At 40.2% G+C, this 22,177-nt stretch overlaps 1 protein-coding gene across 3 annotated transcripts in view; it reads right to left on the bottom strand.

The window, feature by feature from the left end:
- The window catches only part of MOCS1 (molybdenum cofactor synthesis 1), a 30,947-nt gene that overhangs the window by 4,998 nt on the left and 3,772 nt on the right, over nt 1–22,177 (bottom strand). The window contains exons 2-10 of one of the 3 annotated variants that reach the window (XM_056357127.1): nt 18,032–18,164; nt 17,120–17,287; nt 12,126–12,290; nt 7,304–7,365; nt 5,994–6,105; nt 5,569–5,681; nt 4,773–4,883; nt 3,845–3,965; nt 2,427–2,474 (exon numbers count right to left, since the gene is read on the bottom strand). In XM_056357127.1, the coding sequence (XP_056213102.1) occupies nt 2,427–2,474; nt 3,845–3,965; nt 4,773–4,883; nt 5,569–5,681; nt 5,994–6,105; nt 7,304–7,365; nt 12,126–12,290; nt 17,120–17,287; nt 18,032–18,164 (1,033 nt within the window). Of the gene's footprint in view, nt 1–2,411; nt 2,475–3,844; nt 3,966–4,772; nt 4,884–5,568; nt 5,682–5,993; nt 6,106–7,303; nt 7,366–12,125; nt 12,291–17,119; nt 17,288–18,031; nt 18,165–22,177 lie in introns of all 3 variants that reach the window. The other 2 variants (XM_056357129.1, XM_056357128.1) reach the window with 2 other exon arrangements.

Genomic DNA, 22,177 nt, shown 5'->3' with positions numbered 1-22,177 from the left:
GATTAGCTTTAAAGGTGAAGCTAAACCCCTGGCAAGGTGTCTTGTCTTCAGGAGAAGCGGGACTGCAAAGGCAGGCAAGTACTTCCACACTATAAACACACATGGATGGGAGCAGGGAAGAGAGGAACAGTTTGCTCAAGTAGAGCAGTAAATAAAAGGACAGCAAGACAGTAATGCATGTAAAGCATCTTTGCTTTTCCTAACAACCTGCTTCATCTCTGTTTTAACCCAGATTGCTGATATGCCTACAAAAAAATAGGTAATTGTTTTCTACAGCACATATAATAATACAACTGAAAGCAGTTGACAAACCACCTCGTTACATCCCATTACTGCACCTGAAATTTAACTGTGTTAGCTTCCAACTAGCACAATCTCAGGAGGAGAGAAGAAGGTAGGACATATTTCAGTTATGGGAATTTCCTCCTTAATTTAAGCGAACCCATGAGGAGAACAACCTGCCAAAAGGAATATGTTGATTGAGGGAAATAAGATGAACTAGGATACAAAACATCTAGCAAAGGATCCAGACAACAGCAGTGTAGGGAAGAAGCCAGGTTTGGCTTACTGGGACTAACAAAACCAATTAGTAATTTCCACAGCATTCATTAAGTTTCATTAAATTAATTCCATACACACACACCCCCCACTGACTGCTTGCACGCCAGCGTTATTTGAAGTCAGTAACTAAGTAATTCAAAACACAATTAGGAAATTTCCTAATGATTCCTCATGTGTCACAGTGGGATACTCTCCACTCCTCTCCAGACTTCATTGATGCGGTTACTGCCAGCAGTTACGTCTTGAAGGGACATGGAACAGCTGGGGGAGGACCTGGACAGGCTGCTGCTTTTGCTGTACGTCAGACAATGTTAAAGCAAGTTTCAAAAGAAAATTAGATGGATTTGATCCGTAGACATCCAAACATTGCTAGGAAGGCTAATTTGGAGTATGGGGATTCTTTCTAAGGCATCTTGAAAAATTATGTAGGTCCCAGTGAGCTGTCAAGAATTTAATATAGTATTTTCATCTCAAAAAAAAAAAACAAACAACCAACAAAAACAGACCATTTTTTTTTCCTCATTCAGCAAGTCAATTCACACTTTAAACAATGGGTCCTCCTTCTCCTTTTCCTGGAACACAATGCAGCAGTGGCCAAATACAAAAGAGTAAAAACAAACTCAGAGAGACAGTCTTGCACCACTCAACATGCAAAATGACAGCCATTTAAAGAGGAACATCAAGTGAAAAATATTCCTAGTAAAAATATATGTTAAGACCACCTGTAAATCCTATTTCCTAATAAAGGCAACCGAACTGAAGTACAAGCATGGGGGTCTTGCTCTTGTTTAAAATGAGTTAGCAAAGACCTACAAATTAACGGATGTTACCCTCCCCAAGGGTACCTGTTTTAAAAGCTGTCTTTTAAGCTGCACAGCAGCTAACCAGCTCCAGGGCATCAATGAGGGAGGACAAGAGTTTGGGTTTGAAACATAATGTTCATCTCTTCCACCCTTGCTGCATTTTCCCCCTCCTCATTGAAAAGAAACAACAGAACAGCTTCTAGTTAATCTCACAATGCTAATTCTTGCAAGCATTTCTTAATTCTAAGGAAGAAAAAAGGTATTTTAGGAGATAGCTATCTTACAAAACAGTAAAACATAGGCATGGATGAGGTAAAACCACGCTGAAGGAGATACGAAAAATCAGTGAGACCACCCCAGCAGGGCCACATTGCTCATGAACAGAGCTTCAAGCAGAAGGGAGCCAGCAAACATCTTCAAGAGATACAACAAGGAGAAGAAAGGCTCTCAGGCTGCTCAGATACCAGTTTTCATGGTTATGTTTTGAGACTTTGCAGCAGTAAGAGGATATTTTGAAAGAACGAAGCCCCAAGTTTCAGATTCTGAAGTAAAGAAGTAGTGAGGTGGGAAAACCTGGATTTCTGTCAGGTTACTGGCACTATATATTATATGCAAAGTTGAATTTCTTAATCCAGGGATAAAAGTCCATCCTGCACCCTTTATGCCTATATGGCAGTCTAGTCAATCTCACAGAACTCACCCCAAACTGCCTTATATGCTACTATACCACTCTTGTTAAGAACAAAGGAAGCAGATAGGAAATGATATGGGAAAGCTAGTGATCTCTTTGAAAAATTTAAGAGCTTTCAAAATCAGAGAAAGCAAAACCAGTACTGCCAATCAGAAGACTGGATAAGGCTTGGTAGGGACATTAAACCTTTCTTCCTCTTCCACTTCAGCATGTTAATCACAACTGCCTTTTTAAAAAATCCATTTCTTTGCCTAAACCTAAGCCAGAACCAAACATAATTTAGACTTAAAAGCCCAATCCAATATACTCCCCCAAAGACAAAACCCAAACAAAATCATTGTATGTTTATTACGTACTGATTTGTCACCCACCAATCAGGATCATTGGCCGGTTTTTCATCTGGGAAATGTTAAACATGCCTAGAAAAAAAATAAGGAACACATAAAAATCCTAGCTTAAGTCATGCATCTGGTTTATGTATTTAGTTTTCTGCTCTTCACAGTGCAACCTGCATGCTAGGAAAACCAAAGCTCAATAAAGACCAAGGGAGCTGGAGGAGGGGGAATCTAGCATGGTATTATTTAAAACCATAGCTGCCAGAGTTTCCAGGCATCCAGCTGCTACAGGTCTATCACACTGCAGAACCCTCTTCCAGAAAGCCTTCCATAATCTGAATTACAGTTACCTACTACAGACTATCCTGTTTCTTAACAGCAGCATTTAACTATAGTAGTTCTTATGGATAAGCTGTTAACAGCACTCCAGTTCAAAAGTAGTCCAATCACAGAAGGCTCAGGGACAATATGAGGATTAACACAAACTGCAAGATGACGGACAGTCAGGTAAGTGCTGCTGACTGCAAAATGCCTTTACTAGAGGGGCAAACACTCTTCTCCCCACTCCACTTCCCTAAATCAGAAATTCAGCAATGAAGGGTCTCAAAGTAAAGGAACCAATCCCTGCACACCTCCCCTTACGTTTACAAGGCACTGTTTTAGCTGGGTCAGACCAATGTACTTTGCAAATTAGTCTATGCTCAGACTTAAAAACTTCCTTTAAATTTGTTTTATACATCATGAAAAAAGGGCAAACCCAACTGTTAGCAATCTGGCAGAATCTGCAAGAGAACAAAAGGGCCAAAACATATTTTCAGTGTAAAGGGGACTATTCCATGAGCATCAAGCCAGTTCACATACAGGAGATCAGCATTCCCAGCTGCAGCCAGATTACAAAAATATGGTTAGGTTCAGATGTAACTGCAATAGAGTTTATATCAAAATAAATTCAGAAGACTAACATAGCCTGAAGATGTGACTGCATCATCACGGAACTTGTGTCATGATCGTATACAGAGCACCATGAGTAGCTACAATTTCTGCATACTCAAAAGAGATCTGTCACATCTAGAAACATGTTAATGCAGTAGTTGGAGAGACAGCTTAATTTAGCTTTAGTACTTGTTTGACAGCAAACTAATTTTAAGAAAGTACAACTCCATCAAATTTTGCTTAGATTTACGCTTTGCTGCTGTTATTGTGAGCAGTGCATCTCTCAGAAGACTCAAAACTGACATCCAGATTTTGGGGCAACACAGGACTGGTACGTTACTAGCTTTCTAGCAGACAATACTCTTAACAGATGGGAAAATTCTTTCCTGAGTTAATACAGCTTTATTCAAGAAGCCTTCCCTTCCTTCCTTCTCCTGGCAAGCCAGTACACAGCCCACAGCAGTATCAGGACATTGTTCTCCCTAGTCGCTGCTGTTATTTCTCAGTTACGATAAACATACCAGCATGCTGTTTCTTTTTTCTGCCCACTGCTGCTCCAATGATTTGAACCAACTCTTCCTCTGAGGCACCTGACCGTAGGTGATCTCTCAAGGACACTTCTGAACTCCCAAAAAGGCACACCTGCAGCCAACCCACGGAAACAGAAGAGGAAAAATGAGAAAGAATAAAATAAGTGGCTTTTACAAGTATTTTGTACTAACTTCAGAGTAAAGTTTTGAAGAGGCCTATCCTACTGAAGAAAGAGAACATTTATGGAGATTGTTTTCTTCATCTCTCTTCTTGTACACACATGGACAGCCTGGGATGTTTATGTAACCTAAGCTTGTTGGGCCTTCAGGCTGCCTTGGTCATCTGACATTAGACAGCAACACAGCTGTTGTCAATATCAGGTGACAACACGTAAATGCCAATTTTTAATTGAAAACTGTAATTTTCCCCCAGGAACTGCCAGTTTCAACGTGGCAGGAAATGGTTATCCCTCCCCTTTCTACAGCCGTTGAGCTGTACAGGCTGCTCTTGAATGAGAAAAGTTGCAAAAAGATGTTTGGTGAAACAACGGGATCCTTGCGGAACACAAAAGCCAGGCCCTCACAGCTGCTTGGATCCTTTTCTAATGGGAAATCATCTGTTTGTCACATGTTTAAGATGATTTTGAATCAAAGATTAAAATAAATGTTTATATTTACTGGCCTTGCAACAGTGTTTTACAACTGAAGTTAACTATGTTAGCAAAACAGAGAAACCAAAAAAAGGTGATATAACATCTCCCTAACAGCTCAACAAGCTAGAACAAGAATACATATAGGAGAGATAAAACAGGAGGTAGCTGGTAATAATTAGCATCTTTACATCCCTGCTACTTCTAAGGGAAGAACTTTGCACCACTTTCGCTGCATAAAAACACAGAGATCCTTTTTCACTACCAACCTTTAGGTTCCCATCTGCTGTTATCCTCAGACGATTGCAGGATCCACAGAAGTGCTCCGACATAGAGGTGATAAAGCTGATTTGCCCCTGGAAATGTGGCACTTTAAAACTCTAAAGAAACGCAGAGGAGAAAAAAAGAAGAGTCAAATATAGTCTCTTCATTTTTAAAGCTCCACTTGCCCAAAGACCAGAAGACATTTTAACACGTATTTTCTTCAGTTCTAAGGTTACACAAGAGGAAAAAAAAATAAAGTAAAAATCAGCTTTGTCAGGGGTTCCAGTGTATTTTGCCCTGTTCCTGGAAATTCACAAACCTGTTAAATGTTTGCTCTTGTAGTTATCAATTGACAGCGGATGCCAGTAGGCATGTTCTTACTCAGGTAGCCATGAGTCATAGATTCCCATAGGCTAGAAATCCCCCATATGGCACTGCACACTCCAAAGCAATACTGTTATGTCACTGAACAACTGTTTCATCAGGCTTCTTAACATGCGGTCATACGCAGACATAGACTGACAAAAGTTTCAAAGGCTGTAAATATAGGATACAGCCTGACATTCTTTATATCTGACTGAGGCATCTAGTAAACACATTGTATTTCTAAAGGTAAAGACTATGATTGGTATTTAATAAAAGTCAAACCACAGGCAGCCAGCTTGACCAAAGTACCAGAGTTACTACACTGAGTATTTTTCACTCTGCTTGTCAAATATAAATGCTGAACTTAGGAGAATTTGGGGATTTAGGGCAAGGAAAGAATGCGGCACATTTCACATGTTCTGTTTCTAACCCCACCTTGGCTGTGCTGGAAGTTTCACAGGGCAATTTCTCCAATTCAGGCCATCGCTGTTTAATTGTATCAAGCATTTCTTTGTAGCTCACCATCTTCTTGAAGTTCCACTTATTGCCTAGAATTAACAAAACCGGCATAACTTTATTAGACTGTGGATTTTGTTTTTCCAATTAGCAGAGAACCACCTTCACATTCTCCATAAGTCTCAGTTTCTGTAGTTAGCCCCAACTAATACTGCTACTAATCCTTCTCCAGCTTATCCAGGGAAGATAAACAAGCTGCAAGAGATACAGCAATTCCTTATTCCCAAAAAGAGCTCACCAAAACTTCCAGAGACAGGACCCTGGGGTGAATAACCACCAGCCAGGTTCACCTATGACCGAGGCACACTCCATGCCATGAAAAATCTCAAAGCAGGACTGCTTACCATCAAAGGGCATGTATTCTATGAACCGCACGTCAAGGGGCAAATCCTTCGTGAAATCCACAAAGCTCAGCAGTTCATCCTCATTGAAGCCTCGCATCACCACACAGTTGACCTGCAGGAAAAGCAGACACCCAAAATTAGTAAGCAGAATATGACTTTCTTCCCTTTTACACAAGGTTTTACAGTCCTTGCAGAAGGCATCGTGGATAAAGAAAAGATGATGAGAGAAGCTGGCAGGATTGCAATAGTATAGATGATCATTTCTGCTAAACTTGCCTGTAAGTTTTTGCATCCAACCTAACTACAGTTCTTAAAGTTGCCTTGCTAAATGGAAAATAGCTTTTATTAAAAAGCTAGGTAACAAAGGCATCGTCTTACCCATCTAAGGTATTACAATTTTTACCGTCTAAAATGACAACTCCACTCCCCAGTCCTACTCTGTATAGCTTCTGTAAAAGCACTGGCAGGGTACCTTCTGTAACGCTCTTTACAGCGGATCATAGGCAAATTCCCCAGACCAGGAAGTGTTCACAGCACACTTCATAACCATAGGCTGCAGGATGACTAGCTCTGCCTTCCTCAAAAAAAAGGTTAAAATTAGTTTTCCGTACATTTCTCATAAACAATATTTACACTGGAGCCTCAGACCCTCTGTGCTTTATCTGAGTAACTACAGATAGCTGTGCAGTTGCTAAAACACTCCATTACTAAGGCAGACTTGTATGTCCAAGCATCGTGCATCACAGTTCTTAAGATCTTTCAGGAAAGCCTAAAAGCTAGTCTAATTTCAAGTGTTCTTCATAGCTCTGCAGCCTAAACCACTTACATAATAGATCTTCCAAAACACCGGTGAAAATGAAGGGAAGCACAGCTGCAGAACTGCAAACAGCAGAGTCTGCTGTAAGCAGTTGAAGGAGATAAACCAGGAGAAAATTAACACCTTTCTGCCGGGTAGTTTTCTGCCTGTTAACTCCCTTGGCCAAGTTCACAGCTGGGTCAGACAAATGCCAAATCAACAGAAGGGATAGGAAGAGGCAAGTACAGCACAGGACTGCCCTGTAGCCTGCAGGTAGGCAATTGATAGGCTCTGTGGCAGTATGAACCTGTACACTCAGCTGTGCAAGGAGATTTTATATAAATCTGCCCCATTACCTCTTGATGTGATCTTCATTCTACTAAAATTTTTCTTCAGTTTTACCAAAAATTATGCACGGGGTCTAGGATAATAAATTCTGTATCAGGTGAGCTGTATCTTTTATGACAATTTATGGTAAAACACAGCAGTTTGAGTACATAAACACTGGCTTTACCTTAACAGGACGGTAGCCAAGTTCAGTGGCTTTGTGGATTCCTTCCATTACCTTGTGAAAGCCTAAGATATAAAAAGAACAAAAATTTTTCTTGTTTAAAAACAGAATGCAAAAGGAGGTTAACTACAAGACAGAAAGATAACAAATAAAAAACAATCTGATTCAGTAGACAGGGCTGCAAGTAAAGAGACTTTAATTCTACACACACATCCTGCAAAGGCTGCTGGTGTTACTGTGGTCAAGACACAGAGATGAATTTTTTAACTGGTGTTTGGGTAGTCAGAAGTAATGGTATGCTCTTCTACATCTTTGGACATCCACGTATCATTACCATATAATTCTCCACTTCCCCATATATCAACTTTGCCTTGTGTTACGTTATTCTTAAAGGGATTAGAATGCATTTGTGAACTGCCTCCAGATACAATGAAGAAAGAATAAATTAACATTTATTTGATAAAATGGCACACATGTCTTCACTAAAATGGCAGAATCTCACTGTTCTGAGTCAGAGAGCAATATTGCTGAGTGAATTTTAAAAGGATCTTTCTGAACTGACTGTAGAGGGGAGTGGAGTTAGGAATAAACAAAAGCCTACTGATTCCTTATTCATCCCTGGCTACAGATGTAATTGGCTTCCCAAAGCTACTGACTATCCATTAGTCTGAAGACCACAGGCAGCATTTTACAGGATCATCAAGTTTATGACTAAACGTGAAATTGGTGAGCATAACGTGGGGGGGATTTAAGCATTTAGGAACGAAATTCAGTTGGCCTTTGACCCTTGAAAGCAAATGAAAATGTCAAAAACTGCAGTGACTTTAAGGAATGAAGTACCCAGCCTCACCCTACCATTTAGTGTGGCCTACACTTGTCAGCTGCTCCCAGACAGAGATACAGTTAATTTAGGGCAATTTCCTTCACCCCTACATGTACCTCTTAAATTTGGAAGAAAAATAAAGCAACAATGCAATTTCGGAATTCCAAAGGCCTTTAGGAAAGCCTCTTAATCATCTCATTTAAGCCACAGCTTCTGTCAACTTTAAACAAAGTTAAAACCTTTCATCAAGATACCAATTCTAGATTTGACATATTATTCCTTCCCTGCCACACTCACCAGCTGGCAGAGAAACAAGGTGATAATATCAAGAATAAGACAGCAAGCTACCAAGCGCTGGGTATGCTTTTCTGGTGAGTGGGTGTGCTCAGCTGCTTGCACTGTGTTTGTGAAAGTCCAATAACTGACAGGGTAGGAGAGACAAAATTCCTGTCCTGCTCTGCACTCTAAACTCAGGTATGAAAGACAAACCACTGTATGAGACTCGGCTCCTTCTTCCAAAGCTGTAGTCTTCAACAGCAGATACTTTACACATGCTAGCAAAAGGGCAGTATCTTCCAGAAGTTTGTGCTGACAGTCCCCGTGCTGTTCCTAGTCTTACATTTTTCTGTGTAGGTCCGTCACCCTTCTTTCCCATCTCTTTATTTACGGGAAACTCAGCTTTTCTAGTGAAAAGTTTATACCCTCATTAATCTGTAGGAACTTTACCAGAAATAAGCAATAACTCAGTAATAGTCTGTGCATACTTAACATTGGATGAGAAAGAAAAAATAAAAGGACAGACATGAAACTTTCACCTAACCGCTTTCTGGCTGGTAAAGACATTATAAAGAACGGACATAGGAAAGCAGGAGATGCTACCACTTTTATAAGCCAGTCCTAATGCTGCAAAAAGAGAGGTGAAGAGCAAGGAGAAGATGGTGAAATAACTCTTGCAGGGAACCATTTGAAGTTGTGACTTGTCACCCTTCTCCTTCATCACCTACTTGTTTTACACGTGCCCAGGAAGTTTGCAGCACTGGTGACAGACTTCATTCCAATTAACCAAGTTTGCAGGCTGAATGTGGCAAGAGACATAGTGATACACTGCTTATGCACATCCCAGAGCCACAAATGGGATCAAAAAAGCTCTGCAAGCTCACTGGAGAGGCAAGCAATAGGATTACAGCTTGCAATGCATCTAACTTAATGTCCTTCCCAGTTCTGCCTCTTACCTCCTGCCATGCTAGCACAACAGTGTGGTTTAGAACAGCTATCATAAATCTCTAGACCCAACAAAACCCCAGTGCGAGCTATTCTGATTAACAACAACTATGAGCTTGTTTCCACTAAAAGATTTTGGGAGCAGAGTTATTATTTAAAATAAAAAAAATAAATCTGTAAACATTAAAATATGAAATGCAGTAAGTTTTATGATTTTTTTCTTTATGGAAAGCTATTAGGAGCTCATTTGTATTGTTATACTTATTGAAACATTCCTACTAAATCAAAGTCCTTGTGTGGTAATGGAACGACAAAAAGAATAAAACGAGAACATTTCAAAATATTAGAGCAGAAATGAACACTAGATGTCTTTGTGCCAGGAAATATTGTCAAGGCTCAGAAGTCCTTTAAGTTTTTGTTTGACATTTCAAAATGACAACCCTTCTCCTCTTCCACACAATGAAAAATTTCAATATTTTCTAATTTTAGATTTCTGAAATCATAACTTTAGCCAACTTCAAAGCACAGAGAACCTTAGATACATCCAGAACAATCCTATGTGGGACAACACCTCCCAACATTTAATCCTTACAAGAAGAAAGGCTTCAAGCCAATGTTTAATGATTCAATTACAGTACAATATTATCTCATTTTCCTCGTACTGAACAAAAAAGAAGGGACAGGTTGTGAAACAGGTTAGACTGGCTACCTGCAAGAAAGTATTTTTCATTTGTCATCCCTTAGAATGTGGCAGGTGGGGAGAAGTAGAAATATTACAGCCCTCTATATATGCTTTCATATATCGGTGAAATCTCTGATCATCTCAGTCATTCCCTCTATCCCAGCCATTTGGGAATAAAAGCAGCTGTAATGCAGGTCACCTACACCAAAGATACAAAATTCCAGTCTTTTCTTAAAACCCTAGAATGAGTTTCCAGAGGAGAAGAAAAACTGATTCCGTAATTTCTTGAGCTCCTGCTTAATGCCACCTTTACTTTCCACAGAAGTTACCAGCCTGTAGGAGTCTAAGACCAGGAATCCCTCTCACCTTAACAGAGCTATATCTTGTTGCCTCTGGAACTGCCACAGGAGACAGGGTAGCACAGTAGGGCAGGCACTCTATTCTCTGCTCATTCCATACCTGGAAATCTCCTATTAAATAAAAAACCCTCAAAAACAATAAAAAAGTATTTTTACATAATTTCAGCCCTTAACAAAAGAAAAAAAAACCAACTCAGCGTTACTATTTTTACCTGAAATCCATTAAAAAAAATTACCTATGATTTGGAAACTTTATTCAACTCCTTAAAAATACTGAGTCATAGAAACTTCCCTGTTTGCTCTCTATGCTATTCAGCTAGCAATTTCTCTTTGTGGTTAAAGACTTTTTTTTTTTTAAAGGGACAGGAGGGAAAGAAAACATACATATAAATAAAAATTGCCCTCACCCCCCAATAACTTTTAGTTTACTTTATAAGCAGCACATTCCTAACAGCTTCCAATCAGACAGGAAGAGCTGTGGCCGTATAATTCAGGAAGCTGGAGGATCAGGTTTGCCCCTTCAGTAGCAAAGAAAGGGCTTGTTTCCAGTGAATGTCACAAACCAGGTAATACGCAAATGCAAAGAGCAGAAGGAAAGAGCAGAGCACAGTCAACACCTGCTTCTGATTACATACTCCCAGATACTTCTCTGGGAGCCAACTGTGCCATGAAACAACCAGATTAATGCAACAGCCTACAATGGAAGGTTAATGCTCCAGTCAGATTTATGACAGGAACAGATTTCTGCACCATGATGTAGAAACCTGAAGAAATGCTCCCAGAGAGACTGTAGACAAGGACACCTTTCTGCACCTGCCAACAGAACTTTGATTTGATAGCCGAGTGATTCAAACGTTGAAATCCCTTCTCACAGCACCCCAGATTTCCACATCCCTTGCCTTACATTTACCTTACGTTGTTGCACCATCTAGTGGGAAGTTGGAGGTTTTGTCTGAATTAAAAGTTCACAGACTGCCAAAGCTACATTACTGGACAAACAGAATGATACAAGGTCAAATCAGTTTTAGGTTAGAAGAAAGCCCAACCATGAAGCTGAACTTTATGATGAACTTTAGGATTCATTTAAAAAAAGAATTTGTAACACTGGGCACATCCAAGCATTTTTGAAACTTTGTTTGGAATTACTAGCTCAATTGGAGAGAATTTACAAATGCAGCCAGCAGCCCTCCTCAAATGATTTCAGACCCAGTTTATGTTTATTCCTATTAAAAAGTAGTGGAAGTAGGGAACATCACTAATTACAAGCGAGGCCACTGCTAGTATGCCCCACATCTAACTTCCAGAAACTGCTGCTATTCATGACAAGAAGTTCAGTTCTTGGGGTAACTTAGTCCCTGGCTGCTACGGCAGGAACATCTGTCTTTTGCACAGTATTAAACAGCACACAAGACCAACACAAGATTTGGAGAGTCCTCTTGATATCCATGACTAACCAGTAGTCAGCCAGTTACTGGCAGCTGTAGTCACAGTACCACTGACTGTGGCACGTTGAGCATCTTCTACTTCACCAGCTCCAACTAAAGGGGCTCTACCTGCCTAAGGGGTGTAGAAAGAAGGAAGAAGTCACTATCAAATAAGCTGGTACAGATGACTTTTCCTAGCCTCAGACAGATGGAAATTCACTCCTCTCCCAAAGTAACTGAATGTGAGAGACATAGCAAACAGCCCACAGCATTACTGTAAGTATTAACACAGTTGCCTTAGAAGACAAGCCTGTACCTTTCCTGCGGACAATGAACTCAAATTTAGCTGGGACCAAAGTATCCAAGCTAATGTTAATGGCATTCAGTCCTGCCTCCTTCAGCCGGGGCAGCAGTCTGGTTAAGTTGATCCCATTGGTTGTGACAGCAATGGTTTTCAGCCCTTCTAGCTTGTACAGTTGACCTAGGAAAATAAAAAGATGACGTTAAAAGAAGTAATTCAACTGTAAGTTGCACAGAAATACCAAAAGACTTGTGAAACAAACAAAAAAATATAACTGAGGGTGCGAGGAAAACATGGACACTTCAGTGCTTCAGCCTTCTTCCAGCTGTACTGGTTCAAGAGACCCATTTTAGCACAAATCCATTTCAAAAGGTATGAAAGAGTAGCTTATTGAAAGCAAAATTGGTTATAAAAAACACTGAAAATGCAGACTAATTTTATTCTCCATTTCTTAGAGTAAATAGCTACTTAATTGTTGGAAGAAGGCCTATGATTTTGTTTTCCTTCTTTTCCTCAGTCTAGCTCTGCAAACCGAATTCAGTGTTCTGCAATAACAATGAGCAGCAAGCCATCCCTTTTACACCTGAACTAGCTGCCTTTATCTAGCAACGCTTATCCTACTATGCTTTACCAAAACTCAGTTCTAATCCAGAGGTAGTTGCCAGCAGTAGCAACTTTAAACTGCTGAAATACTGCATATACTCATAACTAAACAGAAAAAGGTCAACATATTAGACCACTACAGAGAATCCAGGGCAGTGACATCCAATGGACAAAACACTTGCACTTGACAACCGATACATTTCCATTACCCACAGTGGTAGCCCAGCCAATGGAAGAGCACTTACGCAAGACACTAAAAAACGGCTAACAGAAGAAAACCACATAAGAAACAGTTAATATCATGAGACTAGGTTTTAGAAAATAGCTGACTCCTTGTAAGCCAAATCCAGAAATCCTCAGCATACCAGATCTCCAGAGAGCAGGCTTTCAAACCTCCAGTTATCATACAATAACAAATAGGGAAAAACCCTCATAAACCACTTGCAGAAGCAGAGCCATGGTAAAGTAATTTTATTTTCTTATTTTCCTTCCTCCCTTCTCTCATGGCCTCCACCCTAATTAGTTGAGAAATATTTGAAGAACCCTTACCCTTGAGGCAGCTTTGATTACAGCACAAATATTTTGGAGTCCCTTCTTCCCTCCCTATTTTACTTCTATTTGTTCATGTTGATAAGGGCTTTACTTCTGCTTTACTCATTTCCCAGCTATTCTCAAGATATTCACACTAAGCTGCGCCCAATGGGACAAGCCAGGTCACACCAAAGATGCTGAAGTTTACAGCAGCAGCATTTTGCAACACGATTAAGAACCCTGTGAAGACATCTGGAAAATGAGGTTATAACAAAAAAAGCTATCTTTATTATGAACTAGACTTTTCTGGCATTCATCTCTCAAAATCCTCCCCACTGATCAGGAATAACCTCTTGCTAGAGGATGAATGCTATTGGTCCCAGTTTGCCAAAGATTGTTCAACACTAGCAACTACTAGCAGCCCAGTCTTTGTGAGAGCACAGGATACACACTGCAGTCAGAGGAACGCCACTACTTTTATTTACAGCATCGCAACACACAGACTGCTCAATCTCCTAACACCACAGAGGAAAAAAAAGACTAGCTGCCATACAGACTTTATTGTTAGAAATGTAAAATGCATAAAGGCATTTAATGAAACCAAAGCCACACTGCAGCCTAAAATGGAAAAAATTAAAAAAGTAGCACCAGCTGATTAGGTCAGTTAGTGCAGGCAGCGGCTGTTTTCAGTCCATCTTCTTCCTCAGCAGACAGGATGAGGTACATGATGAGGCACTGGAAAGACACAAATATGTGGAACCACCTGTAATAACAAATTGGATAGAAGCCAACTGTGAGAAATTAGAGATGAAGACTTAACACTAACACCAATGAGTTAAAAAGGACCAGTTGGTACACTCTGCCTTATTTGTGCAAGCTAAGAAGAACATTGTGGTTGCTTGGTTTCTTGGCTTGTTGATCTCTAAATTCAAAAGGGATTAAAGAGATTTCATAACTTTGCAACTCACCTTGTGCCTGTATTAAAACTCTTTTCTGACCTTTGGTCACTGCTTTAGCAACAATCAGCACAAGCAAAGGCAACTGATAAAACTATCAAGTAGAAAAGGAAACAGAACGGATACTATAAATCAGTAACATGAAACTAACAGCTTACATGACAGGCTCAAGCTATCAAGTAAATGTTTTTACATTTACTTTTTCCTTTAGGATGAGGCACATCATCTTAAATAGACAAGTCGCTTACATATTCTCCTCCAATTGTTTCAGCTGCGCTTTTCCTGATTTGAGTCCTGGAAAGGTATGTGTATCTCCTAATACAGTAGTAATTCAAGTCTTGAAATACGTATGATGCTGAAAAAAGTCATCCAACTGTCTACCCCATGGAAAATACTTTTTTCAGTGGAGATGTGTACTTCTCAGACTATTAATAAACTGCCAGCACACAGTTGCATATCCAGTGCTAATTTAAACTCCAAGTATCCCAAAGGAGATGGATTCTATATTCTACTATCAGCTGCTTCAGAAAAGTCTCAAATATATGCTTTCAGCAGTCTCCAGGACATGATTTAGCTTTCAGCAAGTGTTAGTTGCTGATTCATAGTTTATGTATGTGCATGCATTAAAAGATTTAAAATAATCTGAACAACTGTAGCCAGTCTCTGAACAACATGGTCTCCTACAGTAGCTTCAAATCATATCTGTTTACTGAAAAAAAAAAAAAAGTTTTGAGTATTGGAAAAATACGATAATATTAATCCAACATTAATGCTTTTGAGCTGTATTGATATTTCACAAACCATTTGTGGTCAAGGGAAAGGGTTGCCAAAAACAAACCTAACTTAAATCTCCACTCTATTTAGCACCTCAGATATTGTAGCCAGTTTCTATAAACCATCTACAAATCCAGATGAATCTTATCCCAGCCCAAACCAGTACCTTGTACTAAGATGGCTTCAATAAAGGTTCCTAACTCAAATTCTGCACAAGACATTTTTGGGTTTGTTTCCCCTTCAGTGAGTTCTCCCATAGTTGTTACATGTGATATTCAGTTTTCAGACTTTTCTCTTGATCCTGAACCTGTGCAACATAGAGTAATACCAAAGCCTGAGAAGACAGAAAAGCGTCTATAGGCTTAATTTGCCATTTTTCAGTATGCCTTAGAAAAAACCAGCCAGGCTAATACAAATCCATGACAATGAACTAATGCAACAGGACAATCTTCTTAACATCCATTAACTTTACCCCCAAATCACTATTCTCTTGTCATCCATTAAAATGATCACTATGAATCTGTCAAAGTTCAGCTGTGAAGAACACAGGCAGAATAATGAAAGCCCAGTGGATCACAAAGATCCATCTCCCTCTTTTAGCCACAAAAATAACCTTTGATAATTCTATCCCTGCAGTAAAACAAACCAAAAAAACCCACCTTTCTAGCCTTCCAATATCAATACTTCAGAATCGCAGCTATGTGATAATTATTTTGCAGTGACCTGGCTACTCAACTTCCACCCTCAATGTCAGAGTAGTTTTGTTGAATATAAAAAGCCATCAGCTACTGCTAATAAATCAAAAAGGTGCATACATTAGGAAAAAAAGTTCTGCACTGAACTGATGACACTGTCAATTTCAACTCATTTTCATGCCAACACTATATGCTGAACTTTAAAGCTTTACTGTATTTAAAAACATAACCTATTTTATAAGTCTGCCCCCCTTTCGGCTGGCAAAAGCAGCTAAAATAATTATACCCATTATTACTAGAAATGGGGACTGCCTTCTTGAAAGGCACATAGCACTCCCAATCCTAAATAAAAAATAACCTATCATGTATGGGTAAAATGCTCCAGAGAATGGTATTCCAGAGTTCCAAAAAGATGTTAGTGCAGTTTCAGGACTCCCCACCATCAAGGTTCAAGGAGAGCCAAGCTAGTTCACTAACCGTACCTTTTCCAGCCATAAACAGGTCTGTTCTACATGCAACACTGTTCTGCTGCTTCCTTTGGAAAAGACCATAAAGGTCCTCCAAATCCTGAACAAAACAGAGCAGAAGCAGAGGCCAACTGTTTTCTCCACCAAAGTTCAGCGTATCAGTAGACAGTTACTCTACTTTCAGGACCTTCACCTTCTATATTAACCCTTTATCATCTTCAGGACTTATAAGAGTGTATGTGCAGAAACAGAAAAGTTCAGTTGCCCACAATCCACCAAGGTGTACCCACCTACATAGCCTTAATTGAATACATTACCACTACACAAAGCTATTGTAATGTCCATAACATATGAGACTTTGGACAAGGAAAAAAAGTACCTGGCTCAAGAAAAAAAAAAAAACAGGCACTGTCAGGCAACACAATACCAGTCAAAAGAGATAAATTACTGGGTAATAGTTGGAAGTCTATCGTCCATTAAAGTAATAGTCTTAATCAGTAACTGTAAACACACAGGCATTTCCACCATTCTTTACTAGACACAGACAAGCAAGTGATACCTGTTATCAAGAAAACAAAACAAAAACACAAACCAAAACCCCCTAAAAATCCAAAAGAAAACCTGTTTTGTTTGCAAGCATGTTATCAGCTGTTCCTGTCCAGTAAAGACAGTCACATCAGTTCTTGATTTTTTACCCCAAGGCTGCATTATTGCAAGTTATTCTAGTAGATGTTGAATATGAAAATTATGCTAGTTCAGCTGTCATAATATGAAGAGACATAAGTTCCATCCAAACAGGAGAGCAGAACTGGAAGCTTTCTGAAAGGAACATGCATTTCACAATGTTGGGAAAACCCATCCTCACTTAATGTATAGTTATTCTTCAGGTTGCTGAACTCTAATAGTTGATATTTATAAGTGTAGATTTTGGGTCAATATAGAGCAAGTCACTTTGAAACACACCGTATTTATTGGTAACTCACCCACAATATCAACCACATCGGGACGGATAAGTGGCTCTCCTCCTGTCAGTCGGATCTTCTCTACACCTTCTTTCACAAACAGTCTGGCTAGAGTGATTATCTCCTGAGCAGTAAGTAGCTCTGATTTAGGGGTCAGTTGAACACCTTCTTCTGGCATACAATACTGACCTGAAACAAAGAATATAGAAATACATGGGGGGGGGGGGGGGGGGGGGGAGGAATAGCCAGCAGCTGTTAATCTAATATTGATGAGCAAAATGCACCATGTGCAACTGTCTTTAATGGGTGTCAAATGACTCTGCTTTTCTGAAATACAGATAAGACCGCACACCAAATCTTACAAGCAGCCTCCTAACAATCTCACTTTTTTCTTCAGAAGAAACCCCAAGACTCATGATGGGTCTCAAAATTACAATGGATCCACTTTGAAGGAAAACCTGATCTTTTGTCTATCTCACCTGTATTCAAACAGACACACAAAACCGAACTAGCAAGCACTGGAACATAGCAGGGGGTTGCACTAGATGATCTTCAGAGGTCCCTTCCAACCCTGGCCAGTCTGTGATTGCCACAGACTTTGCAGACATAATTGTGGAAATACCTAGGTATGAGCTCTCATGCTCAGCATACACTTTGGGTATGGCATACAAACATCCACAAGCACCATCATCCAAACCACACCAAGTCTGATGAAAGACCTGTCACCCCCATTTGTCTGGCACATCCCTAGGCTTGCTCCTGCTTCCCCATCCCATCACCAGCTCAGCCCCAAAACAGTCTCTTATCTATCCTTTACCACTACTTTGTGAACACAAAAAAGAGCAGAGGGCCAACAAAGTGATAAGTACCCTAATTCAGTTCTTGGCCTTTGCACAACATGGTGCATAAGAGCTGTGTGCAACAGACACTTACACCTGAGGTTGCATTTCTCAGTCAAAGAAATTCGCAAGTAGTTGTGCTGACGCCCAAAGCTGTCCGTCAAAAAAGCAGAGAAGGGAGCAGCATGTTCCAGTAGAAAGCGTCCTCTTCCTGAGCTTTGCAATTCCTGCAACGAAAACAAGGAAGTGCTAAATATTTGAATAGTTATCCTATCAACTTGCTGTATAAATATTAATTTTGAACTCAACTGGTAATTATTATTCCATTTATCCCCACAGAGACAACTGCACAAGAAAAAAAAAAAAAGATGACTTGTCTTTATGGTCAAAACTGACCATTTATTAAGTTTCACACCCTACTTAATTCCATGGAACTATACTACAATTTTCCCTGTGCGTTTAAAGATACAGCCTCTTTGCCACAGGTGCTTCAGGCTTCCTGTGTACAATACTAAGCAGCTTTACAAATCTGCTCTTTACAAAGCTCTTTCCGTAATAACCCAGGACCACCCAATCTCACCACAGCCCTCAGATAAATTAAAACATACAGAAGGGTCCCTCCCTGCACTTCAGTGCAAGGGAACCAAAAGCTGATGAAACACTGCATATCTGCTTATGTGTCCACTAACTTTCACATGCAAGACATAACATCTTATAAATAGCAAAACCAAATTATTGCTGTGTGAAATAACTTTCATGCCTGTTTCTAGAAATTTCCAGCAAGGTCTTCTTGCCCAAATCCATGCAACAGAATACTTCCAAAAAGTTTGTCTTGGTTAAAAGACAATACATAATACAGGGCACAGTCAGTAGGATTGGAAAGGAAATGTACGATCCTGAAATTACACCTGTTCAAGCCTTCATAAAAAAGTTCAGAATTTTAATAATGTCTTTATTAACTATTATTAAGTGAATATTACAACTGATTTCTATTTACAGGTTTTGGGTTTTTTAAAGCACAGTGTAACCTATTCTACAGCAACACAGTTTTCAGGAAGTATTGCCCTCCAGAATGAGGACTGATCACTTTAGGTGTCAAACAAAATATCCCAAATTAGTAGCTGCTACTGGAAATGAATACAGTTCAAGTTTATACCAAGCATCTTTAAAACATCACTACTGCCAACAACAGAAAATGGGATAAAAATAATTAGAGGAACTATTTTCACCATGTCCTTGTTAGTTAGCCACATACAGACAATAATAGACAGCTAAGAATATGGGAAGAAAGCTAAAAGATTCCTGAACATGCAGCGAACTTCATCTCCACTTAAAAAGCACAGACAAAACCATTTCTGGAGACATGGTGGTCCCAAAGGTAAAGTGAGTGGGGGGAGGAAATCAGCTGCAGAATTGTGCCTCAAGTCAAAATCATGCTGGCTAATCTTGATAGGCTGCAGCAGGCAAAGGATTAAGTAAAGTTTTGACATAAATTTAAGATGTAGAATGAGGAACCAGACAAAATGACACATTAGCTAGTATTCAAACTGCTTAACTGAGCAAAGCTCATTATTTCCATCTAGTGAAAAACAGACTTGTGGTATCTCCAGCTATACTAAAATTGGCATGTATGGGATGATGCCAAGGGACTGGGCAGAAACACACATAGCCAAGGCCATCATCTCCCTGGCTCCAGTCATCGCCAGTAACCACAGTAGTTAATCCTGCACAGTATTTTGAAACAGCCTTTGCAAAAAAGTCTGGTAATGGTCAGCTAAAATGTTGAACCACTCAGGTATGCTCTCTTAAAACATTTTATTCTAAAAGCATTTGTAGGACAGATTTGGGGGTGGGTGGAAGACAGAGAGGACACCCTCAATGACCAGATCAGGCAGACAGCAAAGGTTATCTGGGGAGAGGCCCAACTTCAGCCATCAGCAGCTGCAGCAATTTTGATTCCAGCTGTGCTAACACCATGGCTGCTGCTAACTTATGAGCAGGAGCAGTGTTTCTTGGCAGCACAATCTTTCTACTAGCCTTTAAACAATCCACTACACTTCTTGATCCAAACAGCTTTGTGGTTAGGCAAGAACTTTTAAGAACATCCCTGACAGTGAGGGGGTTAGAGAACATAAAGGAGACACAAAGTGGCTGTTTCAAAGCCCAGAAAACATCTGTTTACCCCTGATAAAACAGCACTAGTTTCAACGTAATGCTTTTCAGCCAGAAGCAAGCAATCTCTTTCAGTTTCTGTTTCATAGCTTGCTGAACAGCAGAGAGCTAAAGGGTGCAAGGCCAGCCTTCCTTCCCTGCAGCACCAAAGGTGTCAGTGGTAGCCCCTCCACAGCCACACGTGCTGCTCACGCCTACACACGTTCCTACATCTTCCTCTTCTTCAAGATTCCTGGGCAGAACAGGTCATCGGGGTTTTAATCCCCTGGGGAAATGCTGCAGCCTGCATACCCGAAGGTTGTTTGTGAGCTCTGCGCAGCTTTAGTTTCCCCAAGAAATCCCAAGCTGGGAGCTTGCTTTGTTAGAAATGTTAACTCTGTTGCACTTACTGTGAGAGTTTCTCAGAATACAAGGCAGGGTTAAGTCAAAGAGCTCAGCTAAACATCCAGAGTTCATTTCTGCTTCTTACCCAGTCAGAAAACTCATCTCTAAACAGACTAATCTGAAGATATTTTAAATACTACCAAATGGAGAAAAAACACAACACAAAAGTATTTTTTATTGAAAACTGCACTGCTTTCTGACCTGGTTGGATTTCTGATGTTCTCCTTCCTGTTATTTTGGAAAGGTGTTCACATTTGACCAGGAAAGTACTCCCATTCTTACTGAAGTTATTCGAACCCTTCTTGTAGAAGCACTCACCTCCTAATGCTTTCTCAAGAATTAATTCTTAAATCTTTTTCAGGATCAGGATTCCTTACCCACTTCACTTGAAAACAGAGCAGTACGAACCTGCTGCATCCCCATTTTAGTGCGCACTACAGGGAGGGAAGTGAAAAGTTGTCCTCCCTGAGAGAAAGGAGGCAAGAGAGGGAGACTTTAATATCTGTATGTAATGGATGCCAAAACTGCATCCTTTCAAGGACAGTAATATGCCTAAAGTAATTTCCTATTTTCAGGAAGGAGCCAGCACTGCAGTTGGACGCAGGACACAATGGTTCTGTTCCCTGTCTGCCATCTGAGTGGCTGTTACTTTAGCTTCCTTGCCTGTAAGAGGACTTACTGGAGGAAGGAAAACTGCCCTTCATTAATTACTCTGAAGTGAACTGTCAAGAAGTAGTATTAAAAGAACAGGCACTCAGCAGGCAGTTGGTGTCAATATACTTTAAAGTTCCTATTGGAAATAAATAATTTTTACTCTCTTGCTGCAAAATAACTTCTATTGGGATGGTGAAAAGAAAAAAGTTTTCCCAGAGCTCTAGAGATTCTTTCCATCAGCTTCTTGTTGTGTACAGGGATGGGTTTGTCTGGGAGGGAAGAATGACTGGAGATGGAATTTTTAAGCTGTTATTTCAGTTTCTGTCCAGTTTGATGTCAGCAAGGAGGAATTAGGAGACACCCATGAGGAGTTCAGCAGCATCAGCTTGAGCTCCAGTGGGAGCAGAACCTGTATTACTAAAACAGCCACTGCACCCAGCACTGGCTCATATTTTTATCAATTCCACAGGAAGGCCAAATATCAAAGATGGAAACTCAGCTGCCTTCTGGTAACTCAGGGCAAGCCGAAGCACTCTCTCAGGCAGTCATTGAAGCAGGATTTTCCAAAGGGGAAGAACAGGGGGAGGCTGGACCTAGTCACTTGCAGCCTGTGTGGGAGCTATCGGAGCAGGGAGAAAGCAAAAGCTGTCTGCTACAGTCCCCAGGCTACCGGGGTAATTCAGTTCCTTGCAGTTGGAAAAGATGGGTGATCGTTGGTATTTTAATGTATCAATGCCCAACTGCACAACTTCTCACTCAAAAGGGCTTATTATAATCCCAAAATCCCTACTCTCCTTTCTCCATAGTTGACAGAAGACACTTCTGCACATCAGAGGAGTACACCCTGTCACATAGCGTGCTTTATCTGATCCATGAAAAAAACAGTTTTACTCCCTGGGCTGTCACTCCTATGTTCTATACTAGTACTGAAAGAATCAGAGCTTTGATGAATGCACCTAGTGGCTACATTTTGACAAGCTGTCAACACTTCAGACCTGCCAATTCACCCGTGATTTCCAGGAGAACTCTT

This window comes from Falco biarmicus, chromosome 12 (assembly GCF_023638135.1).
Source record: "Falco biarmicus isolate bFalBia1 chromosome 12, bFalBia1.pri, whole genome shotgun sequence".
NCBI classification, from domain to species: Eukaryota; Metazoa; Chordata; class Aves; order Falconiformes; family Falconidae; genus Falco; species Falco biarmicus.
The sequence above is the reverse complement of the archived record's forward strand: the minus strand, read 5'-3'. Positions and strand labels throughout refer to the sequence as shown.